Consider the following 22,522-nt stretch of genomic DNA (forward strand, 5'->3'; position numbering starts at 1 on the left):
ATCATTAACAGTGTCAGGCGTGGGCCCCCTGGCATGGCATGGGTCTCAAGCTCAGTCATTGGCTGACAATTCCCTCAATTTCTGCTCTATCTTTACCTCTGCACATCTTATAGGCAGAGCAAATTTTAGGTTGAAGGTTTTGTGGCTGGGTTGGTGTCCCAATCCCTCCATTGAAAGACCTTTCTGGTTACAGGAGATGAGTGATTCAGGCTCTTTGTACCCACATAGATTCTTGGGAGTTTCCATTGCCCTAGGTTTCTAGCTTCTCCCAGATGCCCACCCCCTCTCCAGTTGTCTCCCCGGTTCTCTTTCCCTCCGTCCTTCCCCACCCCCTTCCTGATCAATTACCCTCCTTTCATCCATCCCCATGTCTAATCCATCTCTCCTTCTCAATGAGATTTAAGTGCCCCCCTTATCCCTTGGGCTCCTTGTTACATAGCCTTTTGGGATTGTAGCATGGTTATCCTGTACTAATATGGTTAATATCCATCTACAAGTATGAACATAACTTTTTCGTCTTTCTGGATCCGTGCTAAGTCACTCAGAATGGATGATCTTTTTAGGTTTCATCCATTTGCCTACAACCCCCTGTGAGGCCTATGGGGTTTTAGGTGCCACTAATGTTGCCACTGGGGTTCCTAGTATTGTGTCATGGCCTGGAGTCCCTGGTGCTTGCATGGACTCTGGGAAACAAGCAGAGTTCTGAACTGGTAAGTAGAGTCCAGGGGATGGAGCACAATTTACAGCCAATGGGTGCCCTTTAAGGGGAGTTGTCAGGCCTAGGGATTAGGGTGGGGTCTCTAGTGCTAGCATGCCTCTAAGAAATCAGGCAGGGTTGTGGGTCAGACAGTGGAGCCCAGAGGATTGGGTGCAGTTTATAACTATCCATTTTCTACTCTTCAATTTGGTTTTGTCAATATCTAGTGAATTTGCACTTATGACTCTTGTTTATGTTTTTTTTCGGGGCGGTTGTAGAAAAAGCCTCTTCTATTTGCTGTCTTTTTAAAATTAAAATATAATGACATCATCCCCTCCCTATCCTTTCCCTCCCTCCAACCTCTCCCATTCTGTCCATTACTCCCTCTCAAATTCATGGCCGTCTTTTCTGTGACTATTATTGTCACCCACACATAAACCCATAAATAAGTACATCGAGCTCCCTGACTCTATATAGTGTTGCTGATCTGAACACTATTTTACCACATTAAAGTAGTTCAACTTATTGAATTAAAAACATTCTCTTCTACAGTTTTTTCTAAACAATGCCAAACTGCTCAACATTATTTATATGTGTCAAAGGTATCAGTAAGGATTTCAAAGAGGTATTAGGAGAAGGTATTTAAAAAGTAGCACTGCACACTGAAGCAATGCCCAGGCTTTAAGTCATAGTCCTCAGACAATGGAAACACGTAGTTTCCCTGAACAACAAACACTATTTATGAACTGGTGGTCTGAACCACACTGTGAGTGTACATGCCTAGAACAGAAAGTTGTGTTTGAGATTTCCATTTATAGCTCTGCATGCCAGGAAATCAAAAACCAGCCTTGTCTTTTTGCACAAAGCCTCAATCCACATGACATGCTTTAATGAGCCAATGAAAAAGAGAAGGAAGTTAGTACCAACACAACCCAGGTTATGCCTTACATCTTTGACTTGCTCATTTATTGACCGGTTACACACGTGGTGGTGGGGGTGGTAGTAATGTCTCAGGTTTTATTCATTTACTTACTTATTTATGGGAGTGGGCATGAATTGAGATGTTGCCTTTCTATGTAGTATTAGCTATCCTGGAACTCAATATTTACGCGCCATTAGCCTGGAACTCACAGACATCCACTTGCTTCTGCTTCTCTGGTGCTGGAAGCAACGTTTTTGTAATCTAGCCAGAACCTTTGCAGCAGCAGCAGCAGCAGCAGCAGCAGCAGCAGCAGCAGCAGCAGCAGCAGCAGCAGCAGGAGAGAGAGAGAGAGAGAGAGAGAGAGAGAGAGAATATGGTCTTCCGTCTCTCAACTCTTCATGTGTCTTCCCTGCCTTTTCTATGAATGTTCAGACCTAAGTCAGTCTTTCTCTGAGGACTTTGACCATTACAGTTCACTGTGGTGTCCCAGGGAGCATTTGAGATCTGAATCATTCTGACTGTTTCCCTGGTTGAGAGTTTAATCCTCTGCTTTATCTGCACTGTGTAGTAGGAGTGAGTTGCTCAACTTGTATGCCGTTATTATTATCCAAGCGCAATTTCAACAATTGCGTTATGTGGAGAAAAAGGAAGAAATATGAGGAAGAAAGGCGTTCCTCTTTCGATCTTATCTGTTCTTGTCTGAGGCCACAGACTGACTGTGGCTCATGGGCACATATTTGAGAGACTAGCATAGTAGTTTTTCAAAAAGAAATTCCAGCTCGTGAGGCGGTTTACCAAGGGTTGAATGTCTAGGAAGACTTGCTTAACAGTCAGCCCTCTCACCTTTTTCAAAGGACGGTTTCTGGAGCTTTCTCTGAATATTCATCAATGTCTGAGGAAATTGTTTATGCAGATCTCAAATTCCAGGACTCTGATAAGAAAGAAGAAAGCCAGAAGTCTGACAAATGTGGGAGAAAAGGTAAGATTCCGAGCCATGGATGTGATGTAGGGCTGTGGCAGTGGCTGTGTGGATTTTTAATTTTTAATTTTTTTAAACTTTTATATGCAGTGTGACTTTTTGATTAGGTCTTTCATTTAAACCACAAGTATCAAAGAGATTAAAATATTTTTCTTTAAGGCATAAGGCATTTATTATAAGCCATTACAACAAAACACTATGTTTTATATTACTTTTTTTATAAGGGATTATATTTTCAAATCATGGTGTTTTTATCGGGAAGAGATTTTTGTGTTTGTGTGTGTGTGTGTGTGTGTGTGTGTGTGTGTGTGTTCTACAGTGCTTGTGTGGAGGCCTAAGGACATCTTGAGGAAACACTCCTCTCATTGCACTATGTGAACCACCAGGGATTTAGCTTAGGTTGTAAGACTTGTACAGCAAGTGCAGTTAGCCCCTGAGCTGCCTCTACCTCATGTCTCTGCTTCACTGCTATGCCTCTCTACAGTTTTTATACTGCTGAGCAGTCCCTTTTAAGATTGCTTTCTTGGTTGGGGATTTAGCTCAGTGGTAGAGCGCTTGCCTAGCAAGCGCAAGGCCCTGGGTTCGGTCCCCAGCTCCAAAAAAAAGAAAAAAAAAAAAAGATTGCTTTCTTTGCTAGATCTGAGGGAGCGGTTCTTTAATCCCAGCTACCCAGGAGGATTGAAAGTCCAAGGCCTACCTAAACTGCCAGTGAGTTCAGAGTGAACCTGGGCAGTCAGTTAAGTGAGATTCTATCTCAAAATAAGAAGGAAGAAAAGAGTTGGGGATACAGATGAGTGCTAGAGCCATCACTTAGCATGTGTGAGGCTCTACTCTCGGTACAGCATAACACAATCTGGCACACTCAGCACAACACTCACAACACACCATAACCTATGTGAAATTTCTTCACACTGTGCATTCTCTGGGACATACTCTCCTGGTTTTCATTATTTCTGTGACTGAGCTGGTTTTGCTCTTCTGCTTGTCCTGACTTGATTGTGTTCTTTGATGGAGCACTGGAGGGCTCTCCCCTGGTCTCCTGCTCTGGTTCACTCAACATGAATTTCTAAGTGTTATCTCATGACTTTCAGTTTCAAATCTCTCTCTCTCTCTCTCTCTCTCTCTCTCTCTCTCTCTCTCTCTCTCTCTCACATCTATCATCTATCTTATCATCTATCATCTATATCTATCATCTATCAGTCAATCTATCAATCATTTTTCTATCATCTAACATCTATCATCTAATTTCTATCTATCTATCTATCTATCTATCTATCTATCTATCATCTGCAAATCATCTCTATCATCTATCCTCTATATCTATGATCTATCTATACATGTATCTATGTATCTATCATTTCTCTATCAAACAATCATTTTGCACTTTGTTTCCTGTCACTTTAAAATGCATCTAGATGACAACATTAACAGTCACAATAGTGTCTTGTTGCCTAAATGACACAGATCTGATAACTTTTAAATAACTGAGTGCATAAATAGATGATAAAATAATTATAACAAAAGATAGCCTATGAAATTGTATTCAAACCTCAGATAAGGACTAGAACATTTGCAGTACATTCACTAACAATAATTTTCCAATAAATTAAGAAATCATGTTTTATGTTTTATATGTCACTTTAGGAGACTTCACAACATTGTTATGCTACCATCTGTAGATATGAAACACATTTCAAGAGCAGAGTAAGAATATTAGGTTATTCTCGAACTACTTTCCTGAAACAGTCTTCTTATATATCCATACATGAGGATAATTTAAATCATGCAATGTTTTAATAATCCATAATGTAAAATCTTTTAATTTTAATTTTCTTAGAAATTTTATATATTTACATTTCAAATGTTATACCCTTTTCCCCCTCCCATACACCCTCCCTCCTCCTCCTGCTTCTATGAGGATGCTCTCACTCCTACCCACTCACTCCCACCTCAATGCCCTGGCATTCCCCTACATTGGGGAAACAAGCCTTCACAGGACCAAGGGCTTTTCCTCCTATTGATGCTGGACAATGCCATCCTCTGCCACATATGCGGCTGGAGCCATGGTCCTCTATATGTACCCATTATTGGTGGTTTATTTCTGGCAAACTCTGGTGGGGTCTGGTTGGTTGATATTGTTGTTCTTCCTATGAGGTTGCAAACCTCTTCAGCTCCTTTAGTCCTTGGACTCCTCCATTGGCGTCCCCATGCTATGTCCAATGGTTAGCTGCAAGCATCCACATCTGTATCAGTAAGGCTCTGGCACAGCCTCTCAGGAGACATCTGTATCTGGCTCCTGTCAGCAAGCACTTCTTGGCATCAGCAATAGAGATTAGGTTTGATGGCTTCATATGGGATGGATCACCAGGTGCAGCAGTATCTAAATGACCTTTCTTTCAGTTCCTGCTCCACTCTTTGTCTCTCTATTTCCTACTGTGAGTACTTGTTCTCCCTTCTAAGAAGGAATGAAGCATCCACATTTTGGTCTTCCTTTTTCCCAAGCTTTGTATGATCTATGAATTTCTTCTTAGGTATTTCAAGCTTTTAGGCTAATATCCACTTATCAGTAAGTGCACACCATGTGTGTTCTTTTGAGACTGGGTTACCTCGCTCAGGATATATTCTAGTTTCATCCATTTGCCTAAGAATTTCATGTAGTCATGGTTTTTAATAGCTGAGTACTGAATGTGTTAATTTTCTGTATTCATTCCTCTATTGAAGGGCATCTGAGTTCTTTCCAGCTTCTGGCTATTATAAATAAGGCTGCTATAAACATAGTGGAGCATGTGTCCTTGTTATATGTTGGAGCATCCTTTAGGTATATGCCCAAGAGTGGTATAGCTGGGTCCTCAGGTAGAACTATGTCCAATTTTCTGAGGAACCATTAGACTGATTTTCAGAGTGGTTGTACCAGTTTGCAATTCCACCAACAATGGAGGAGTGTTCCTCTTTCTGCAAATCCTCACTAGCATCTACTCTCACCTGAGTTTTTTTTTTTTTTATTAACTTGAGTATTTCTTATATACATTTCGAGTGTTATTCCCTTTCCCGGTTTCCGGGCAAACATCCCCCACTCCCCTTCGTTATGGGTGTTCCCCTCCCATCCTCCCCCCCTTGCCGCCCTCCCCGCAACAATCTAGTTCACTGGGGGTTCAGTCTTAGCAGAACCCAGGGCTTCTCCTTCCACTGGTGCTCTTACTAGGATATTCATTGCTACCTATGAGGTCAGAGTCCAGGGTCAGTCCATGTATAGTCTTTAGGTAGTGGCTTAGTCCCTGGAAGCTCTGGTTGCTTGGCATTGTTGTTCATATGGGGTCTCGAGCCCCTTCACGCTCTTCCAGTTCTTTCTCTGATTCCTTCAACGGGGGTCCTATTCTCAATTCAGTGGTTTGCTGCTGGCATACGCCTCTGTGTTTGCTGTATTCTTGCTGTGTCTCTCAGGAGAGATCTACATCCGGTTCCTGTCGGCCTGCACTTCTTTGCTTCATCCATCTTGTCTAATTGGATGGCTGTATATGCATGGGCCAGATGTGGGGCAGGCTCTGAATGGGTGTTCCTTCTGTGTCCGTTTTAATCTTTGCCTCTCTATTCCCTGCCAAGGGTATTCTTGTTCCCCTTTTAAAGAAGGAGTGAAGCATTCACATTTTGATCATCTGTCTTGAGTTTCATGTGTTCTAGGCAGCTAGGGTAATTCAAGCATTTGGGCTAATAGCCACTTATCAATGAGTGCATACCATGTGTGTTTCTCTGTGATTGGGTTACCTCACTCAGGATGATATTTTCCAGTTCCGACCATTTGCCTACGAATTTCATAAAGTCATTGTTTTTGATAGCTGAGTAATATTCCATTGTGTAGATGTACCACATTTTCTGTATCCATTCCTCTGTTGAAGGGCATCTGGGTTCTTTCCAGCTTCTGGCTATTATAAATAAGGCTGCTATGAACATAGTGGAGCACGTGTCTTTTTTATATGTTGGGGTATCTTTTGGGTATATGCCCAAGAGAGGTGTAGCTGGATCCTCAGGCAGTTCAATGTCCAATTTTCTGAGGAACCTCCAGACTGATTTCCAGAATGGTTGTACCAGTCTGCAATCCCACCAACAATGGAGGAGTGTTCCTCTTTCTCCACATCCTCGCCAGCATCTGCTGTCACCTGAGTTTTTGGTCTTAGCCATTCTGACTGGTGTGAGGTGGAATCTCAAGGTTGTTTTGATTTCCATTTCCCTGATAACTAAGGATGTTGAATATTTCTTTAGGTGCCTCATGGCCATTGGATATTCCTCAGTTGAGAATTCTTTGTTTAGCTCTGTATTCCATTATTAATAGGGTTATTTGATTATTTGGAGTCTAACTTCTTGAGTTCTTTGTATATATTTTATACTAGCCCTCTATTTTATGTAGGATTGGTAAAGATCTTTTCCCAATCTGTTGTTTGCTCTTTTGTCCTATTGACAGTATCCTTTGCCTTACAGAAGCTTTGTAATTTTATGAAGTCCCATATGTCAATTCTTGATCTTAGAGCATAAGCCATTTGTGTTCTGTTCAGGAAAATTTCCCCTGTGCCTATGTATTCAAGGCTCTTCCCCTCTTTCTCTTCTGTTAGTTTCAATGTATTTGGTTTTATGGGGAGGTACTTGATCCACTTGGACTTGAGCTTTGTACAAGGAGATAAAAATGGGTCAATTTGCATCCTTCTACATGCTGGCCTCTAGTTGAACCAGCACCATTTGTTGAAAATGCTGTCTTTTTTCCATTGTATAGTTTTAGCTCCTTTTTCAAAGATCAAGTAACCATGTATGTGTGGTTTCATTTCTGGGTATTTAATTCTATTCCACTGATCTACCTGCCTGTCTCTGTACTAATAGCATGCAAGGTTTTTTTTTTTTTTATCACTATTGTTCTGTAATACAGCTTGAGGTCAGGGATTGTGATTCCCCCAGAAGTTATTTTATTGTTGAGTATAGTTTTTGCTCTCCTAGGTTTTTTTAATTCCAAATGAATTTGCAAATTTCTCTTTCTAACTCTATGAAGAATTGAGTTGGAGTTTTGATGGGGATTGCATCGAATCTGTAGATGCTTTCAGCAAGATGGCCATTTTGACTATATTAATCCTGCCTATCCATGAGCATAGAAAATCTTTCCACCTTCTGCAATCTTCTCTGATTTCTTTCTTTTGAGATCTTCTTCGATTTCTTTCTTCAGAGACTTAAAGTTCTTGTCATATAGATCTTTTATTTGCTTGGTTAGTGTTACACCAAGGTATTTTATATTATTTGTTGCTATTGTGTTGTTTCCCTAATTTTTTTCTCTGTCTGTTTATCCTTCGAGTAGAGGAAAACTACTGATTTGTTTAAGTTAATTTTATATCCACCCACTTTGTTGAAGTTGTTGATCAGGTTTAGGAGTTCTCTGGTGGATTTTTTGTGGTCACTTAAGTATACTATCACTTCATCTGCAAAGAGTGATATTTTGACTTCTTCTTTTCCAATTTGTATCCCTTTGACCTCTTTTTGTTGTCTAATTGCTCTGGCTAGGACTTCAAATACTATTTTGAATAGGTAAGGAGAGAGTGGGCAGCCTTATCTTGTCCCTGATTTTAGTAGGATTGCTACAAGTTTCCATTTAGTTTGATGTTGGCTACTGATTTGCTGTGTATTGCTTTTACTATGTTTAAGTATGGGCCTTGAATTCCTGATTTTTCCAAGACTTTTATCATGAAGGGGTGTTGAATTTTGTCAAATGCTTTCTCAGCATCTAATGAGATGATCATGTGGTTTTTTTCTTTGAGTTTGTTTATATAGTGGATTATATTGATGGGTTTCCCTATATTGAACCATCCTTGCATTCCTGGGATGAAGCCTGGTGATCATGGTGAATGATGGTTTTGATGTGTTCTTGGATTCAGTCTGGGAGAATTTTTTTTTTAAAGGAAAATAGGGTTTCATATAACACAGTATCAAAAAGTAGACGGAAGGGACTAAATGCACCAATTGGTGGCAGGTAAGTCCACAGCCTATTGTGACATGTCCTTCCAGCATCGATCACGTTTCTTCTTATGTTTTCTCAAGGTTGTTGTATAGATGTGGTGACTTTAACAAGAGTCTAACAGGTGGGCAGGCAGGCAGGCAGGCTTCAATCATTGGTTTCAGGATCTGTCTGTGCCATGTAGGCATCCAATTCAGCATCCAGGTGTCCTTTAGTTTTCGACATGTATGCATCCAATTGGTTGTCCAGCTGCTCCTTGGTCAATACAGGGCGAGTGAGGGCACCTCTCCCTCGGCCACGACCTCGGCCTCTGCCTCCAAAGCCCCCTCTTCCCCGACCTATCATACCCCGACCTCTACCACCGATTCCGCCACGACCCATAGCTCCACGCCCTAGGCCCCCTCTCCCAGGACCTCCACGACCTCGAACACCACCTCTTCTTAAGCCCATTCGGGGAGCTACGGCTCGTCCACCTCGGAGCAGGTTTTGACCTCGGAGCGACATCCCACCCCTAAGCAGGGTTCTGGTGGCACGTCCCCCACGTAGTCCTCCTCGGGGCAAGCCTCTCTGGATTATGGGAAGGCTTCTTCCTCCAATTGCTCCCCTGGCCAGAGCACCTATGGGTCGGCCTAACCGTGCCTGGATATTACTCTTACCCAGGCGCTGCTTTAAGCTCTTCTGCTTAAGTTTTAATGCTGCCTGGACAGAGGGTCTATTCTCCATCTGCTGGGCCAGTCTTCTGTTTCTGGCACTGGCTAGCTGCTGCTGCTGCTGCATCGAAGCCCGAATATTCACTGGCATCGGCTGTTTGTTCTTCAGCATATTAGTAAAGCGCTCATTTAGAGACATCTTGGTGGTGCTTTTTAGCACAACTTTCGGCGCTGACTGTGCAGCCATCTTCAAATCCCGAGAATCGAAGGAGATGGACGCCAGCGCTCCTCCTGGGGTTGCCACCACGGCTGCGGCGGGCGGGCCGGAGGCCGGCCGAACCCGAGCTGACGGCGGACCGCTCGGGTTAACTAGCTGGGCGGTTGGGTTAGATGCTTAAATGGTAGGTTGCGAGGCTCCCTTGTGGGTTGAGTATTTAGCCGACTGATCCTCCCGCTCGTCAAGCCAGCCTTTTCCTGCCTTCCGTCTGTGCCACCACAGCCGGCGCCGCCAACTCCCGCTTGGTGTCCCAGTCTGGGAGAATTTTATTGAGTAATTTTGCAACAATATTCATGAGGGAAGTTGGTCTGAAGTTCTTTTTTTTTTTGTAAGGTTTTTGTGTGGTTTAGGTGTAAGCATAATTGTGGCTTCAAATAAATTGGGTAGTAATATTGGAGAAGTTGTAATGAGAAGGTCAGGTTCAGACTATGTGAGGTACAGAGCTGATGGGGCACAGTGGGGCACAGAGAGTGACAACCTGCTTTGCTGTACTGCAACCTCATTGTTAGCTATAGAGGGAACCACACAAACAAGCCAGTTTGCGTCTTCTGTTAAGCATCAACTCAACATTCCAAAAGACTTCTCATAAAACTTTCTTCGGTCTTCAGGAACACACTTTCCACAAATGCATCTAAGGACACACTCTACCTGTACCCCCATTTTTTCTTCTGTTTATTCTTGAGGCTATCTTTATTGTGTGTGTGTGTGTGTGTGTGTGTGTGTGTGTGTATGTCTTTCTTCAATCTAAGGGTTAATGTCTTTGCCTATGAGACTCATTTTCAAAAGAACTTAATGAATATTTCTTATTCTTTTTAAAGTTATTGCCTTGATCTTATTGGTAAGATAGTTAAGACATTTCATGAACCAAAAATTCTGCGGGATAAGACATAGCATACTCAAAGACCTGGTGTCTTAGTTATGGTTTCCTATCTGATTGCTCTTAAAACAAACTAAAGTCTGTAAATTTCTAGCAAAATACATAGATGAAAGAAACGAGGGGAGGATGAATGAATGAATGAATGAATGAATGAATAAAATGAAGTTAAGATATGAGCTGCTTCTGAATCCTGTGCTTTTTTCTTTTCACAGTACCTTCTGCTGGTTCCTATTCACAACATAAAACAGTCTTGATTCTGATTCTTCTATGCCTTCTGCTGTTTATTGGAGTGGTGGCCTTAGGATGCATCTGTATGTATCACCCCATTCTTTAAAAAGAAATTTTACATTTAATTAAAATATAGTTGTGTCATCCCATGCCCTTCCCATTAATCCCTCTCATCCTCCTGCCTTCCCCCTCTCAAATTCTGTTATTGTTACAGACGTATATGAATAAATGTGTAAATGCAACCTGAAGAGTCTATTATGTTGTCTATATTTATATATTATATGTCTATATATAGGTATGTATTTATATAGGTATTTTCTGGCTGATTCAGAGGTGTAAAATGCCAGGAGTTATTGAACCAGTGTTTATTCTTTGAATTAAGTCCTTATAATAATCTGTCCCAAAGGTGGCCTTATAATGTGGTCAATAGACATGAACTTCGTCTTTCTAACCACTTCTCTAAAGAAGTCTTTTCATACCACTTTAATATGTTAATACTAAACAAACCTTCAAATTTCTAAAGGTGATAGGATATCTGAAAATTTATAAGTATTTTAAAAGTCATTTACTATTTTCTTATCTTCTTTTGTCTTTGAAAACAAAATCCCTGGAGTTTATACAACTTTGGAGACAGAAATGATAAAGTCAAATCAATTACAAAGAGTCAAGGAAGAACTTCAGGAAAATGTTTCCCTACAGCTGATGCACAATCTCAACAACTCCAAGAAAATCAAGACTCTTTCTGCTATGCTGCAAAACATAGCCACCCAGTTGTGTCAAGAACTGTCAAAGAAAGAACCAGGTAATCCTGTATTGCTCTCAAAAGTATTTCCTGGGCAGCAAAAAACTAAACCTTAGAGCCCTTTAAGAATCAATTTCTTATAGAGCCAATATTAAATGTGAAATTAAATGAGTTTGGTAAATGAGTCATTGATATTTCCTAGTAAGACAAAAACAAGGAAAGTAGTAAAAACTACAAGCTGACAACTTACAGGGTTCTGACAGTTACATAATGAAGCACCAGTCAATATACACAGTTTCTCTAATCTGCAGTTTATTTCCATTGTCCTAGGCAGAGATCTCTTATGTTTTTGGTTGTGAGCCTAGCCTTTAATGGCTGAGCCATCTCTCCAGTCCCTGGGCACAGATCTCAAGAGATGATGATGAGGGAAGAAGCCTCTTTATAAATGACTTCATTCCTAAATTTCAGCTAGTGCTGAAGGAGTGAAAGTTCCTGGCAAAGAAATGAGGTCTGGGCAATGTATGAAACTAGGGGAGTGAGTGTTACCTACAAGTGCTTTACTAGGTTTTGTAGCTAAACTATGTTTCCCTTGCTTGTGAGATGCCTCTCCAGAAGTTAAAGCTCAGAGAAACACCTACTGGGCAAGGCAGTCTGATGTGGCTGTAGGAACCTGGTTTTTACTAGATGGTATTTTTGCTGTGATTAGTTTTTAGAGTCACAAGTGAGTCCCCTAATGATGAGCAATATGTTGAAATCTGGCTAGGTCTTGAATGTTTTTTTGTTTGTCCAAGTTTTGTATCAGGGTACTAGGATGATATATAGGGTTCTAGAGGATTTTTTTTTCTTTCTGGACCTAAAGAGAGGGAACACAGTAAATCTGGTTGATGTCACCCAGACAGTAAAGGAATAATTGTCAAGAGTCTTGAAACCAACCTGTAAAACTCTGTCTTTATAGGTCATAAATGTAAACCATGTCCAAAGGCTTCAGATTGGTACAAGGACAGCTGTTATTCTCGATTCCAGAAGTATGCAACATGGCAAGAGAGTGTTGAGTTCTGCTCTGCTCGGAATGCCAGCCTCCTGAAGGTTAAGAACAAGGATGAGCTGGTAAGGTTTCATGCCTCTGTTCCGCCAACCCCCAAAAGGAATGAGCTTCACATCATGAAATATGGGGTAGAGAGGTACACATTGGGCAGACATGTAGTGTCTTGACTCAGGATTGTTTTCCTTGTAAACCTAGGGGACTGGGCCTTGCACTTTTGTCTCAGAGAAATCACAACTGAGGTTTTAGCTTTAGAATTTTAGATGGGTAGACCAGGGACTCCCAGAATCCTCAGGTCTGTATATTTTCAAGTTGGGTGTGTAGAAGCAGGTTTCTGTGCAAGCCTTCTGTATAGTTCTCCAAAAACAGAGTGTGATGATCATGGCTAAGGCTCACCACTCACACAAAAACACTCAGGGGTGTTTTCACTATTGTCATTATATTGTATCTTTTGTTACATCTTTTATTGACTAGGCAAAAAACCAGCTTAACCAATATATATATATATATATATATATATATATATATATATATATAGATATATAGATATATAGATATAGATATATAGATATAGATATATGTTTAAGTAAGTGGTTCTCAACCTTCCTAATGCCATGACCTTTAATACAGCTCAAAATTATTTTTCTTGCTACTTCATAACTGTAATTTTATACTGTTAGGAATTGTAATTGTAAATATTTAATATTTCTGATGGTCATAGACAAGGCCTGTGAACAGGTCCCTCAGTTTTCAGTGGGGTAGCAAACCACAGGTTGAGAACCACTGGTCTAAATAATGTCTTTGGATTTCACACCATTCGTCAATAGTTCTGATCTTTCACATAATAATCATTTATTATTTTCTGTTTTTTTCCCATGACAAGTCTTACTTAGTATCCCTGGCTTTCCTCCACTCACAGCAATCCTCTTGCCTCAACCTTCCAAGGGCTAGAATTACCAGTGTGATCTGTTGATCCTGTATTGTAGTCATTTATTGTAAAGTAAAATATATCACCTTAATGGCTCATCTTCTCTACCATAAGAAACATGATATCTTTTATAAGAGAAAGGAATTCTCCTATAAAATTGATTACTCTGTCTCATTGTTCTTTCTCAAGTGATCATTCATAATTATTTACTTAAAAACAGCAACTGACTTAAAACACACACACATATGCACGCACAGGCACACACACATGCAAATGCACATGCACATGCACACACATGCTACTTGGGCCAAAAATTCTGGGTGGGCTCTGGGCTCTGTAGTTACTGTTTTCTCGGACTCTATGGTACTGTTTTCTTCTTTTCCTAATAAGACTGGTTTGCAATCATTAACCACATCCTTCACCCCAGAGTGAATATTCACTAGCCAAATATTTAGACCAGAAAATTGTTAAGCTTTTCATCGATCCTATATTAATGTTACTCAATGAATCAGTAGGTTCTTTCATCATCAGTAGTGAAGACTGAAGAGATCTCAGAGACTTTAACCCGCTGTTGTAAAGTTCTTGCAACCATCAAAGAATTCAGACACAGAAGTCAAAAACTTGAAGGGTTTTATTAAACAGCAGAAGTAGAGCTGGAGAGAGACTAAGCAGTTAGGAACACTGGCTGCTCTTCCAGAATCTCGAATTCAATTCTCAGCAACCACGTGGTGGCTCATGACCATCTACAATGGGATTCAATTGCTTCTCGTGGTCTATGTGAAGACAGAGCACTCATACACATTAACATAATTGTCTTGTGAGAATTTCACTGAGAGAAGAGAGATTCTGGAATGAACTAGGATCTACCCTTTGTGTTTGTTCTTACACAGGTGTGTTGGGTGTGTTATGGTATCAAGTGTAAGGGAGAGCTGTAGTTTTTACAAGGGTGATCAGAACATAATGATGACATAAAGGACTGTTTGAAATGACCAGGATCAGCCACTGTTCTGACCAGTTTGGGTGGTGGTTTTTATCGTTTGAACAGTTGCAAGGTATCCTGCTGTAACACAGCTCTGTGATTGCATCACTCTGTGCACTGTAGCTTCTGTCTCATTCTTCCTCACCTCTACAGAGCAGGCCCTGCTTTCTTTCTGCTAGTCAGGGCAATATGCTGTAAAACACTGACATCTTTTTATTATTAATTTATTCTCTCATATATTACACCACAATCCAAAATTTCTCTCCTTTTACCCAGTCCATGTTCCCTAACCCTCTTCTGTTACCCTTTTGCAAAGGGCATTGTTAACATGCCTCCCAGGAATATAAACCATAAGATATATATGCCATAAGAAATTGCCATAAAACTAGAACCCTCTCCTTATATTAAGGCTGGATGAGGCAACCTGGTAAAAGGAAAAGAGTCTCTAGAGCAGGAAAAAGAGTCAGAGACAGCCCCACTTCCTGTTAGGAATCCTACCAAACTACACAATTATAGCATATGAAGAGGGCCCAGGTTAAACTCATGCAGGTGCCTTGATTGTTGGTTCATTCTCAGTGAGCCTCTGTGAGTCCAGGTTTGTTGATTCTGTGGGTATCCTTGTGGTGACAAGGACACCTTGGCTCCTACAATCCTTTTTCCCTTCTTCTGCAGGATTCACTGAGTTACACCTAATGTTTGCATTTGTTTTCATCCATTGCTTGGATGGAGCCTCTCTAATGGTTACTATGCCAGATGTCAGGCTCTTGTTTATGAGTATAGTAGATCATCAGCAATAATTTCACTATTTTTTTTCTTTGCATGTTCAATTCTATCCTAGGACTCTGGGCCATCTAGCCTCTGGTTTATGGTCCTGCAGGCATTGTCAGGGGTGGACTTCCTCTCAAGCATAGGTCTCAATGTAGATCAGTCATTGGTTGGACACTCCCATAATTTCTGGGCTACCTTTACCCTAACACATCTTGCTGTGGTTGTAATTGTAGGTCAAAGGTTTTGTGCCTGGGTTGGTGTCCCAATCTGTTCACCAGAAGTCAAGCCTTGTTATAGGAGATAACCATTTCAGGCTTCATATCCCTGATTAATAAACGTCTTAGCTGGGGTCACCCTAATAGATTCTTGGGAGTTTCCATTGTACTAGGCTTCTACCTTACCCCTGAATTGCCCCCTACTCCAAGTTTTACTTGTCTCTTCTAAGAACCTTTCTCACCATCCTTCGCCAACCTGATCCCTCCCTACTGTTAACGTTCACACCTGCCCCCAGTCCACATACAATATCTATTCTATTTCCCCTTCTTAGGGAGATCCATGCATCCCCTTAAGCCATTCTTGTTACATAGCCTCTCTGGGTCTGTGGATTGTAAAATGATTATCCTTTACTTTATAGTTAATATCCACTTACAAGTGAGTACATACAATGTTTGTCTTTCTGATTCTAAGTTACCTCACTCAAGATGATATTTTTTTCCTAGTTCCATCCATTTGCCTGAAAATTTCATGTTGTTATTTTTCTCTAACAGCTGAGTAATACTCCCTGATGTAAATGTACCACATTTTCTTTATCTATTGTTTGGTTGAATGACATCTAGGTTGTTTGCAGTTTCTTGCTATTATGACTAAAGCTACTATGAACATAGTTGAGCAAGGGTCCTTGTGGTATGGTGGGACATCTTGCCCAAGAGTAACATAGCTGGGCCTTGATAAATCTATTCTGAGAAACTGCCAAATTGATTTCCACTGTAGCTGTACTGATTTGCACTCCCACCAGCAATGGGAGAGTTTGATTCTGCTCCACGTCCTTGCCAGCATGAACTGCCACTAGTGTTTTTCACCTTAGCCATCTGACAGGTGTAACATAGAATCTCAGAGTCACTTTGATTTGCATTTCCTGATGGTTAAGGATGTTTCAAGTGCTTCCTCTCCCATTGGGGATTCATCTGCTGAGAATTCTCTGTTTAGATCTGTACCCCATTTTTAATTAGGTTATTTGATTTATTGACATCTAGTTTCTTGAATTCTCTATGTATTTTGGGAATTATGTCAGAAGTAGAGTTCATGAAAATTGTTTCTTATTCTGTAGGCTGCCATTTTGTCCCATTGATGATGTTCTTTGCCTTACAAAAGTTTTCAATTTCATGAGGCGTCTTTTATTAATTGTTGATCTTAGTATCTGAGCCACTGGTGTTCTGTTCACAAAGTTGTCTCCTGAAATACTGACATCTTAAGAAACACTCTCTCTCTCTCTCTCTCTCTCTCTCTCTTATCTATTTATCAATTATGATCTATCTATCATCTATATATAACTTTTTATTTGAATAAATATATATTTATATATTACATCCTGATTGCATTTTCCCCTTCCTCCCATCTCCCCAATCTCTCCCCCTACGTTTCCCCTTTCCCTCAGAGCCACTCTATCAAAAGAAAAGAGCAGGACTCCCAGACTCATTAACCAAATACAGAATAAGAAGCTATAATCTATAAGACCAGGCAAATATTCTCACAACAAGGATGGACATGGCAACCCCTTTAAATGACATTGAAAGTGGTAATACTACTCCAAAGCTATAGTGTAGTTTACAGATATTAGAGTCAACTTATTTAAAAGGTCATTTCTGTTTCTTCAGGAATTTATAAAGTCCAAGGAGCTATACAATTATTGGCTAGCATTGCCTCCAAGTAAAATGTATAGATCTTATGAGCTACTGAGTGAGAAGATGTTCCTCTCTGAAGGGTAAGCCTTTGGTCTTGTTGGATTTTTATGTTTAGACTTGAATGGAGATAATTTCTTCAGGAGCTTGGTAGATTGCCGCCAAAAGCAGCTTCAGCTGACACCACTACCTTAAAGGCAACTGCCCTGTCAGGCTTCTGTGACATCTACATTTGATTATATAGAGAGTTGCCACACATATCTTGTCAATTATTTTGGCAAATCTCCAACAACCTACAGTAACCAAATTATGGAAACTTTTTTTTAATTTACTGCTGATAGTTAAGAAGATTGCAGAAGCCAAACTCATTCACTAGATACCTTTAAGTACTTAATATTCTGGAATTCGAAAGTGAATGAAAGATTGACAACTTTAAATTAGTCAATCTTGGACGGTATATATAAGTTTATGTTGAGAATGCATGAGTGTGTTTGTCTGTGTGTAGTGCATGTATGAATGGCACACTTAAATGTGTGATGAACATGTGGTGTGTGGGTATGTGTATGTCTGTTTCTAGTGGAAGTCAGAGGATAAATTCTGGTGTTATTTTTTAGGTGTTCTCTACTTTATGATTTTTTTTGAGGCAGAATCCATCACTGGCCATGGTATGACTGACTCCACAACAGTCTAGGTTTCGGGGAGACCCAGTGATCTGCTTGTCTATGTCTCCCTAACACTAGGATTATGAATGTGTGCTACCAGGCTCAGATTTTCTTCACAGGTTCTGAGGATTGAACTCAAGTCCTTGTGCTTGCTAGAGAAGGACTTGGCTGATTGAACCATCTTCACAGCCTTGAATTGGAGACTGTTGAGTCCAGTGATTGAGGACTCACTGGACAAGTATTACAGCATCAATAATTATATAAACTTTCATATAGGCTGCATATATGACTATATATAATTTTATAAGTATATTTAAGAAGGTATTTATAAATATACTGCTATAACTGGATTTATACACTGTATTTGTTCTTTTTAATGAGGATGAATGAAGGTTTTATTTGTATCAACATTTGAAAATGTTGTATTTATTATTCTTGAAATTTGGGGAAAAGAATATAAGGCTAGAAAAAGAAACTTTAGTCTCAGTCTGCAGGATACTGATTCAGGCCCCACTTATGTCATGAGGTGCAGAAGAGTTGGTGCTCACAGAAGCTGTAACAGGGTGTCTGAGCCCATGCACAGGAGTTATAGGTAGTTATGAGCTGGATCCTGGGATCCTGAACTTGACTTATTTGCAAGAGCAATGTGCACTTTAACCACCGAGCCATCTCCCTAGATTAAATACAAGATCTTGTATTGGCTAGGCAAGAACAATATCATCATGTTGTGTCTCAGCACCTTGACTACATGCTTCAAATAGGAAGTCATCCAGGGCCACCCTGCTGAAAGTCTACCACACTGAGGCTTACTAAGCACTGTGATTTCTGCATATTCACCACCACAGCTCATACCACAAACACTAGCTTCCGTTTCACATTGTTATTCCCCTCAGCTAGAAATAAGTGTAGGAGTATGGGTCGGAAAAACAATGTAATGATAGGAAAGGGGGTAAGTTCACACTGAGGAGAGATGGATGGATGTCTTGGACGTCCCTTTGCAGGGGACACAGTACAACCAGCATAAAGGTGTGAATTAGGAGGGGAGACTAATGAAGTCTTATCTTTATAAAGGAGAATAAATATGCACTAGAAATTACTTCACATGAGAAGATAAGGCATTAAGAGCACTAGATGTTTGACATTGTCAAACAATCCTTAGATGATAAGTGTAAAATCGTCATTCATGTGGCGTGTGTTATGGGGGGGTTGTTTTGCGTGCGTGTGTGTGTGTGTGTGTGTGTGTGTGTGTGTTGTGTGTAGTGTGTTTTGTTTTACACTTGTGTGTGTATGTGTGATACATGTGGTATGTGGTGTTTTCTGTATGTGTGTGTGTGTGTTTGTGATACATGTGGTGTGTGGTGTTTTATGTGTGCATGTGTATGTGTGGTACTTTGCACATGTGTATGTTTATGTGTGTGTGTGTGTGTGTGTGTGTGTATGGTGTGGTGTTGGTTTTGTGTATGTGTGTGTGTATGTAAGTGTATATAGTGTATAGTGTTTTGTGAGTGTGCATATGAAATTTTGTTACTATTTTTAGTGTCACTTGGGAGCTTTTTCTAGAGGGGCTGATGCTTACTTTGACATCATGGAAAATCTTACTTTTCAATATTTACTTTACTTTCAATTATGTGTCTGTGTGTATGTTTCTTTATATGAGCATTGACAAATAATTTCAGATATCTATGGAGGCCAGAAGCATTGTATACTTTACAACTGGAGTTATAAGTGGTTGTGAGCCACTTAATATAAACTGTGAGCTAAACTTGGGTCCTCCAGAATCTCCATTTAATCACAGAGCTATTTTTCCAGCTCTCTGGAAATCTCATTTTTGAAAGTTTAGCTTGGTATATTCTTGCACAGCGTTAGGGGTGTACCTGACTAGGATGGTAAGAAAATGAAAAAAAGACAAACACATAGAAATAGATGGAAAATCTGGACTGTCAGATGGAAAAACCGAGGCCCCTCAGCAGTTCACTGTGTTTATTATATACTGCTGGATGGGGAGGTGAGATATTGTTTGTAGATAAACAAGGAGCTGGGGTTTGTTGTATGAAACCGAACAAAAAGGCAGGTTCAGTAGGAGTAGTCTCTGAAGAGGAACAATATTTAGGCCACAAATATTCAGGAGGAGAATGTTATGGTGACATTTTTTTTGCACATGCCATCAACAAAAGCACATAGACCAGAGGAAGGCTGTGTGTGAGGGTCTGAGGCCACGGTCCTGAACATAGCCAGCTCATGGCAACAATACACCCAATCAAGCCTTCCCCCACTCCAGGCTTCTTCTGCTCCTCACATTAACTGATAAACTTATTTGATGACTATTATTAATCAGTCCAAGAGTCAATGTATTTATCATCACTTACCCCAAGTTATATGCTATTAGTCAGAGGACTGCCTGAGATCTTGCTAGCAGGGACTGTCACATGAGAGATAGTGCAGACTTGAGGTTTTCTAAACTGGGTTTACTCTAGCTTGGCCATTAGGTAAGGTACTTGATGATGATAGTGCAAAGTTAAGGTAGAGACTTATGACCTGCCATTATTCTAAATCATCTCAGCCAAGGGAAGAGAGGCTACATCTGGAATCAAATGATAGAAATATTCCAGATGTGGGAAATTGAGAAAATAGTGTTTCACATCACATGTATGTACCCTCGTCATCAACTGAAATTTAACTTAGACAATAGACCACACGACCAACAACAATGCTATTTTGAAAATTCCCTTCTGTGGGTATAAACAAAATACAATTTGCCAAGTGTACTTTCTTTTCTCTTACAGGTTTAAAAGAAGCACATATGACATAACTAAGATGTCCTGTGGCTTTATAAGGGGGGAATATGTTTATTATACAAACTGTGATGAAGAGAAATATACCATGTGTGAAGAGACAGCCAGCAAGGTACAGGTGGAAAGTGTGCTAAGTGACCTTCCAGAGGGTAGCATTCTGTAGTTGCTTGTCTCTAGCTACTATCCTACTATAGTGGTTTGAATGAGAATGGCCCCCGGCGGCTCATTTGTTTGATTATGTGGTCCTCAGTTGCTGGAACTGTTTCAGAAGCATGGGAAGGTGTGACCTTGTTTGAGGAGGTGCATCACTGAGGATGGGCTTTGAGTTTTCAAAAGCTCCTGCCATTCCCAGTTAGTTCTGTCTCTGTCTGTGTTTGTGAATTGAGCTGTGAGCTCACAGCTACTCTTCAAGGCCGTGTTTGCCTGCCTGCTGCCATCCTCCTCACCACAATGGTCATAGACTCTAACCCTCTGGAACCAGGAGCCAAATTAAATGCATCCTTTCATAAGTTATGGTGGTCATGGTGTTTTGTCACAGCAATGGAAAGGTTGCTTAGACATCTGACATTCAGAAGAACTATAAGCAGTGTGCATCAAACACAGTAGCAACAATGTGATTATAGTCCTGCCTCTCTATAATGTTTGTACCTAGATTTCCTTGTCTCGTTTGCTGACAGCCATGATACTAAGTTCTAGCTTATCACCATGTATTTTTCAACACACAGTACACTGAACACAAGACCACGTAGCCTCTTTTTTCTCTTCTTCCAAAGATAAACCAGGTAAATTTCAACCTCTAAGAAAATAAAGTCTGGAAAAATATAGAAAGCATAGTATGATGTGAATAATTTTTATTAAAGATTTATAAAAATTTTCAAAAAAGATGTGAAGGGAAAATAAATGTTTCAATTGACATAGCAAAGCATTTGATGAATACATAATACCCTGTCATAATAAAGCTTAGGAAACTAGGGGTAGCTTTCCCATATATAATCAAAATTTGACATGAACTAAACAGCACACAAATGAGCAAAACTCTGAAGTTTGAATTGACATCATAGTTCTAGTAGGAGAAAGCATATTCCTAGTTTTAGAATAAGATAAGAATAAACTTTGTTAATCACGTCATCCAACAACTTCTAGTGTTAGAGATCCAGCAGTAAAAAGGCAAGAAAAATAAGGCAACTAAAAGGCATATCAAAATTGAAAGTTGGCAAAAGTTAAAATAAAACATTTTATTTGTAGCTAATTTAATAATATACTTGAGAACCAATACAGTTTTTGAAATGCTACAGTAAGCATTATATCATATCAAAATCACTGGATAGATTTTCAACAGCGCTCAAGCATATTTCTATTATTAACAATGAAAAATTAGAAATAAAATTTAAAAGGCAATCTCATTTTTAACAGTTTCCTCAAACATAAAATATTAAAAAAACAACTAAAAACAGTAGTAATATCTACATGTAAAAGGTATATACAATTTAATCCATTTTATTTCTTAGGGATCTCAATATTTAATGACCTGTAAGTAGACTTCTGGTTACAGAGTCTCCTATTGAGACAACCAGAAACTTCACTGTGACTGTAGCCCTGGTCAATTTTTCCTTTTCTTTCTCCTCCGTGAGAGATTGAATCCAGAAGCATACTCCTGCAAGCCAATGTACTTCAAAGGGCATTTTGAAGGGGGATCAAACCTGTAACAGTAACCAACAAGAATGGGCCAAGAAAATAGATGCTAAGAGAAGATTTGGAACCTGAAACATCTGTTGCCCATTGGGTAATGAAAACTCCATGACTGTGTTAGAAGGGAAAATATTGTCCAGCTAGAGAGTAAGAGCATTGTTTTTAAAGGTGAAACAAAACTTCTCTGGATTGGAGAATCAGTGAAGACAAGAGAGAATCAGAGAGATGCACCAACACTTGAGAAATATGGGTAGAGTACAAATGATAAGACAGGGAATGTCTTTTCACTTGCCATTTAGAAAATGAAGTGGAAGGACCAACCACAAATGTATAATCAGAAATGAGATGAAATTCCTCAAAGGTGAGAGCTGCCATGATGTTGAATGAAAAAAAATTCATTATCTCA

General features: G+C 39.9%; 2 protein-coding genes across 2 annotated transcripts; one reads left to right on the forward strand and one right to left on the reverse strand.

Annotated features, from left to right (window-relative positions):
- The first annotated feature begins 2,306 nt into the window (after nt 1-2,306).
- On the forward strand, nt 2,307-20,936 carry Clec12a (C-type lectin domain family 12, member A). The gene is made up of 6 exons (NM_001134716.1): nt 2,307-2,598; nt 10,601-10,699; nt 11,230-11,418; nt 12,314-12,465; nt 16,950-17,056; nt 20,419-20,936. Exons 1-6 carry the CDS (start codon nt 2,508-2,510, stop codon nt 20,588-20,590), a joined length of 810 nt encoding a protein of 269 aa, NP_001128188.1. The 5' UTR covers nt 2,307-2,507; the 3' UTR covers nt 20,591-20,936.
- Nucleotides 8,515-9,642, reverse strand: Chtopl1 (chromatin target of PRMT1-like 1). The gene is made up of 2 exons (NM_001408845.1): nt 9,076-9,642; nt 8,515-8,937 (listed from the first exon to the last, which is right to left on the reverse strand). Exons 1-2 carry the CDS (start codon nt 9,479-9,481, stop codon nt 8,732-8,734), a joined length of 612 nt encoding a protein of 203 aa, NP_001395774.1. The 5' UTR covers nt 9,482-9,642; the 3' UTR covers nt 8,515-8,731.
- Nucleotides 20,937-22,522: the final 1,586 nt, after the last annotated feature.

The sequence above is a fragment of the Rattus norvegicus genome, chromosome 4 (assembly GCF_021556685.1).
Source record: "Rattus norvegicus strain SHRSP/BbbUtx chromosome 4, alternate assembly SHRSP_T2T, whole genome shotgun sequence".
NCBI classification, from domain to species: domain Eukaryota; kingdom Metazoa; phylum Chordata; class Mammalia; order Rodentia; family Muridae; genus Rattus; species Rattus norvegicus.

Coding starts and splice junctions, on each gene's coding strand:
- Clec12a (NM_001134716.1), top strand. CDS start 2,508: ATGTCTGAGGAAATTGTTTATGCAGATCTCAAATTCCAGGACTCTGAT. Junction 11,419..12,313: donor ACTGTCAAAGAAAGAACCAG/GTAATCCTGTAT, acceptor CTGTCTTTATAG/GTCATAAATGTAAACCATGT. Junction 17,057..20,418: donor AAGATGTTCCTCTCTGAAGG/GTAAGCCTTTGG, acceptor TTTCTCTTACAG/GTTTAAAAGAAGCACATATG.
- Chtopl1 (NM_001408845.1), bottom strand. CDS start 9,481: ATGGCTGCACAGTCAGCGCCGAAAGTTGTGCTAAAAAGCACCACCAAG. Junction 8,938..9,075: donor GGGTGGGATGTCGCTCCGAG/GTCAAAACCTGC, acceptor TCGGTGGTAGAG/GTCGGGGTATGATAGGTCGG.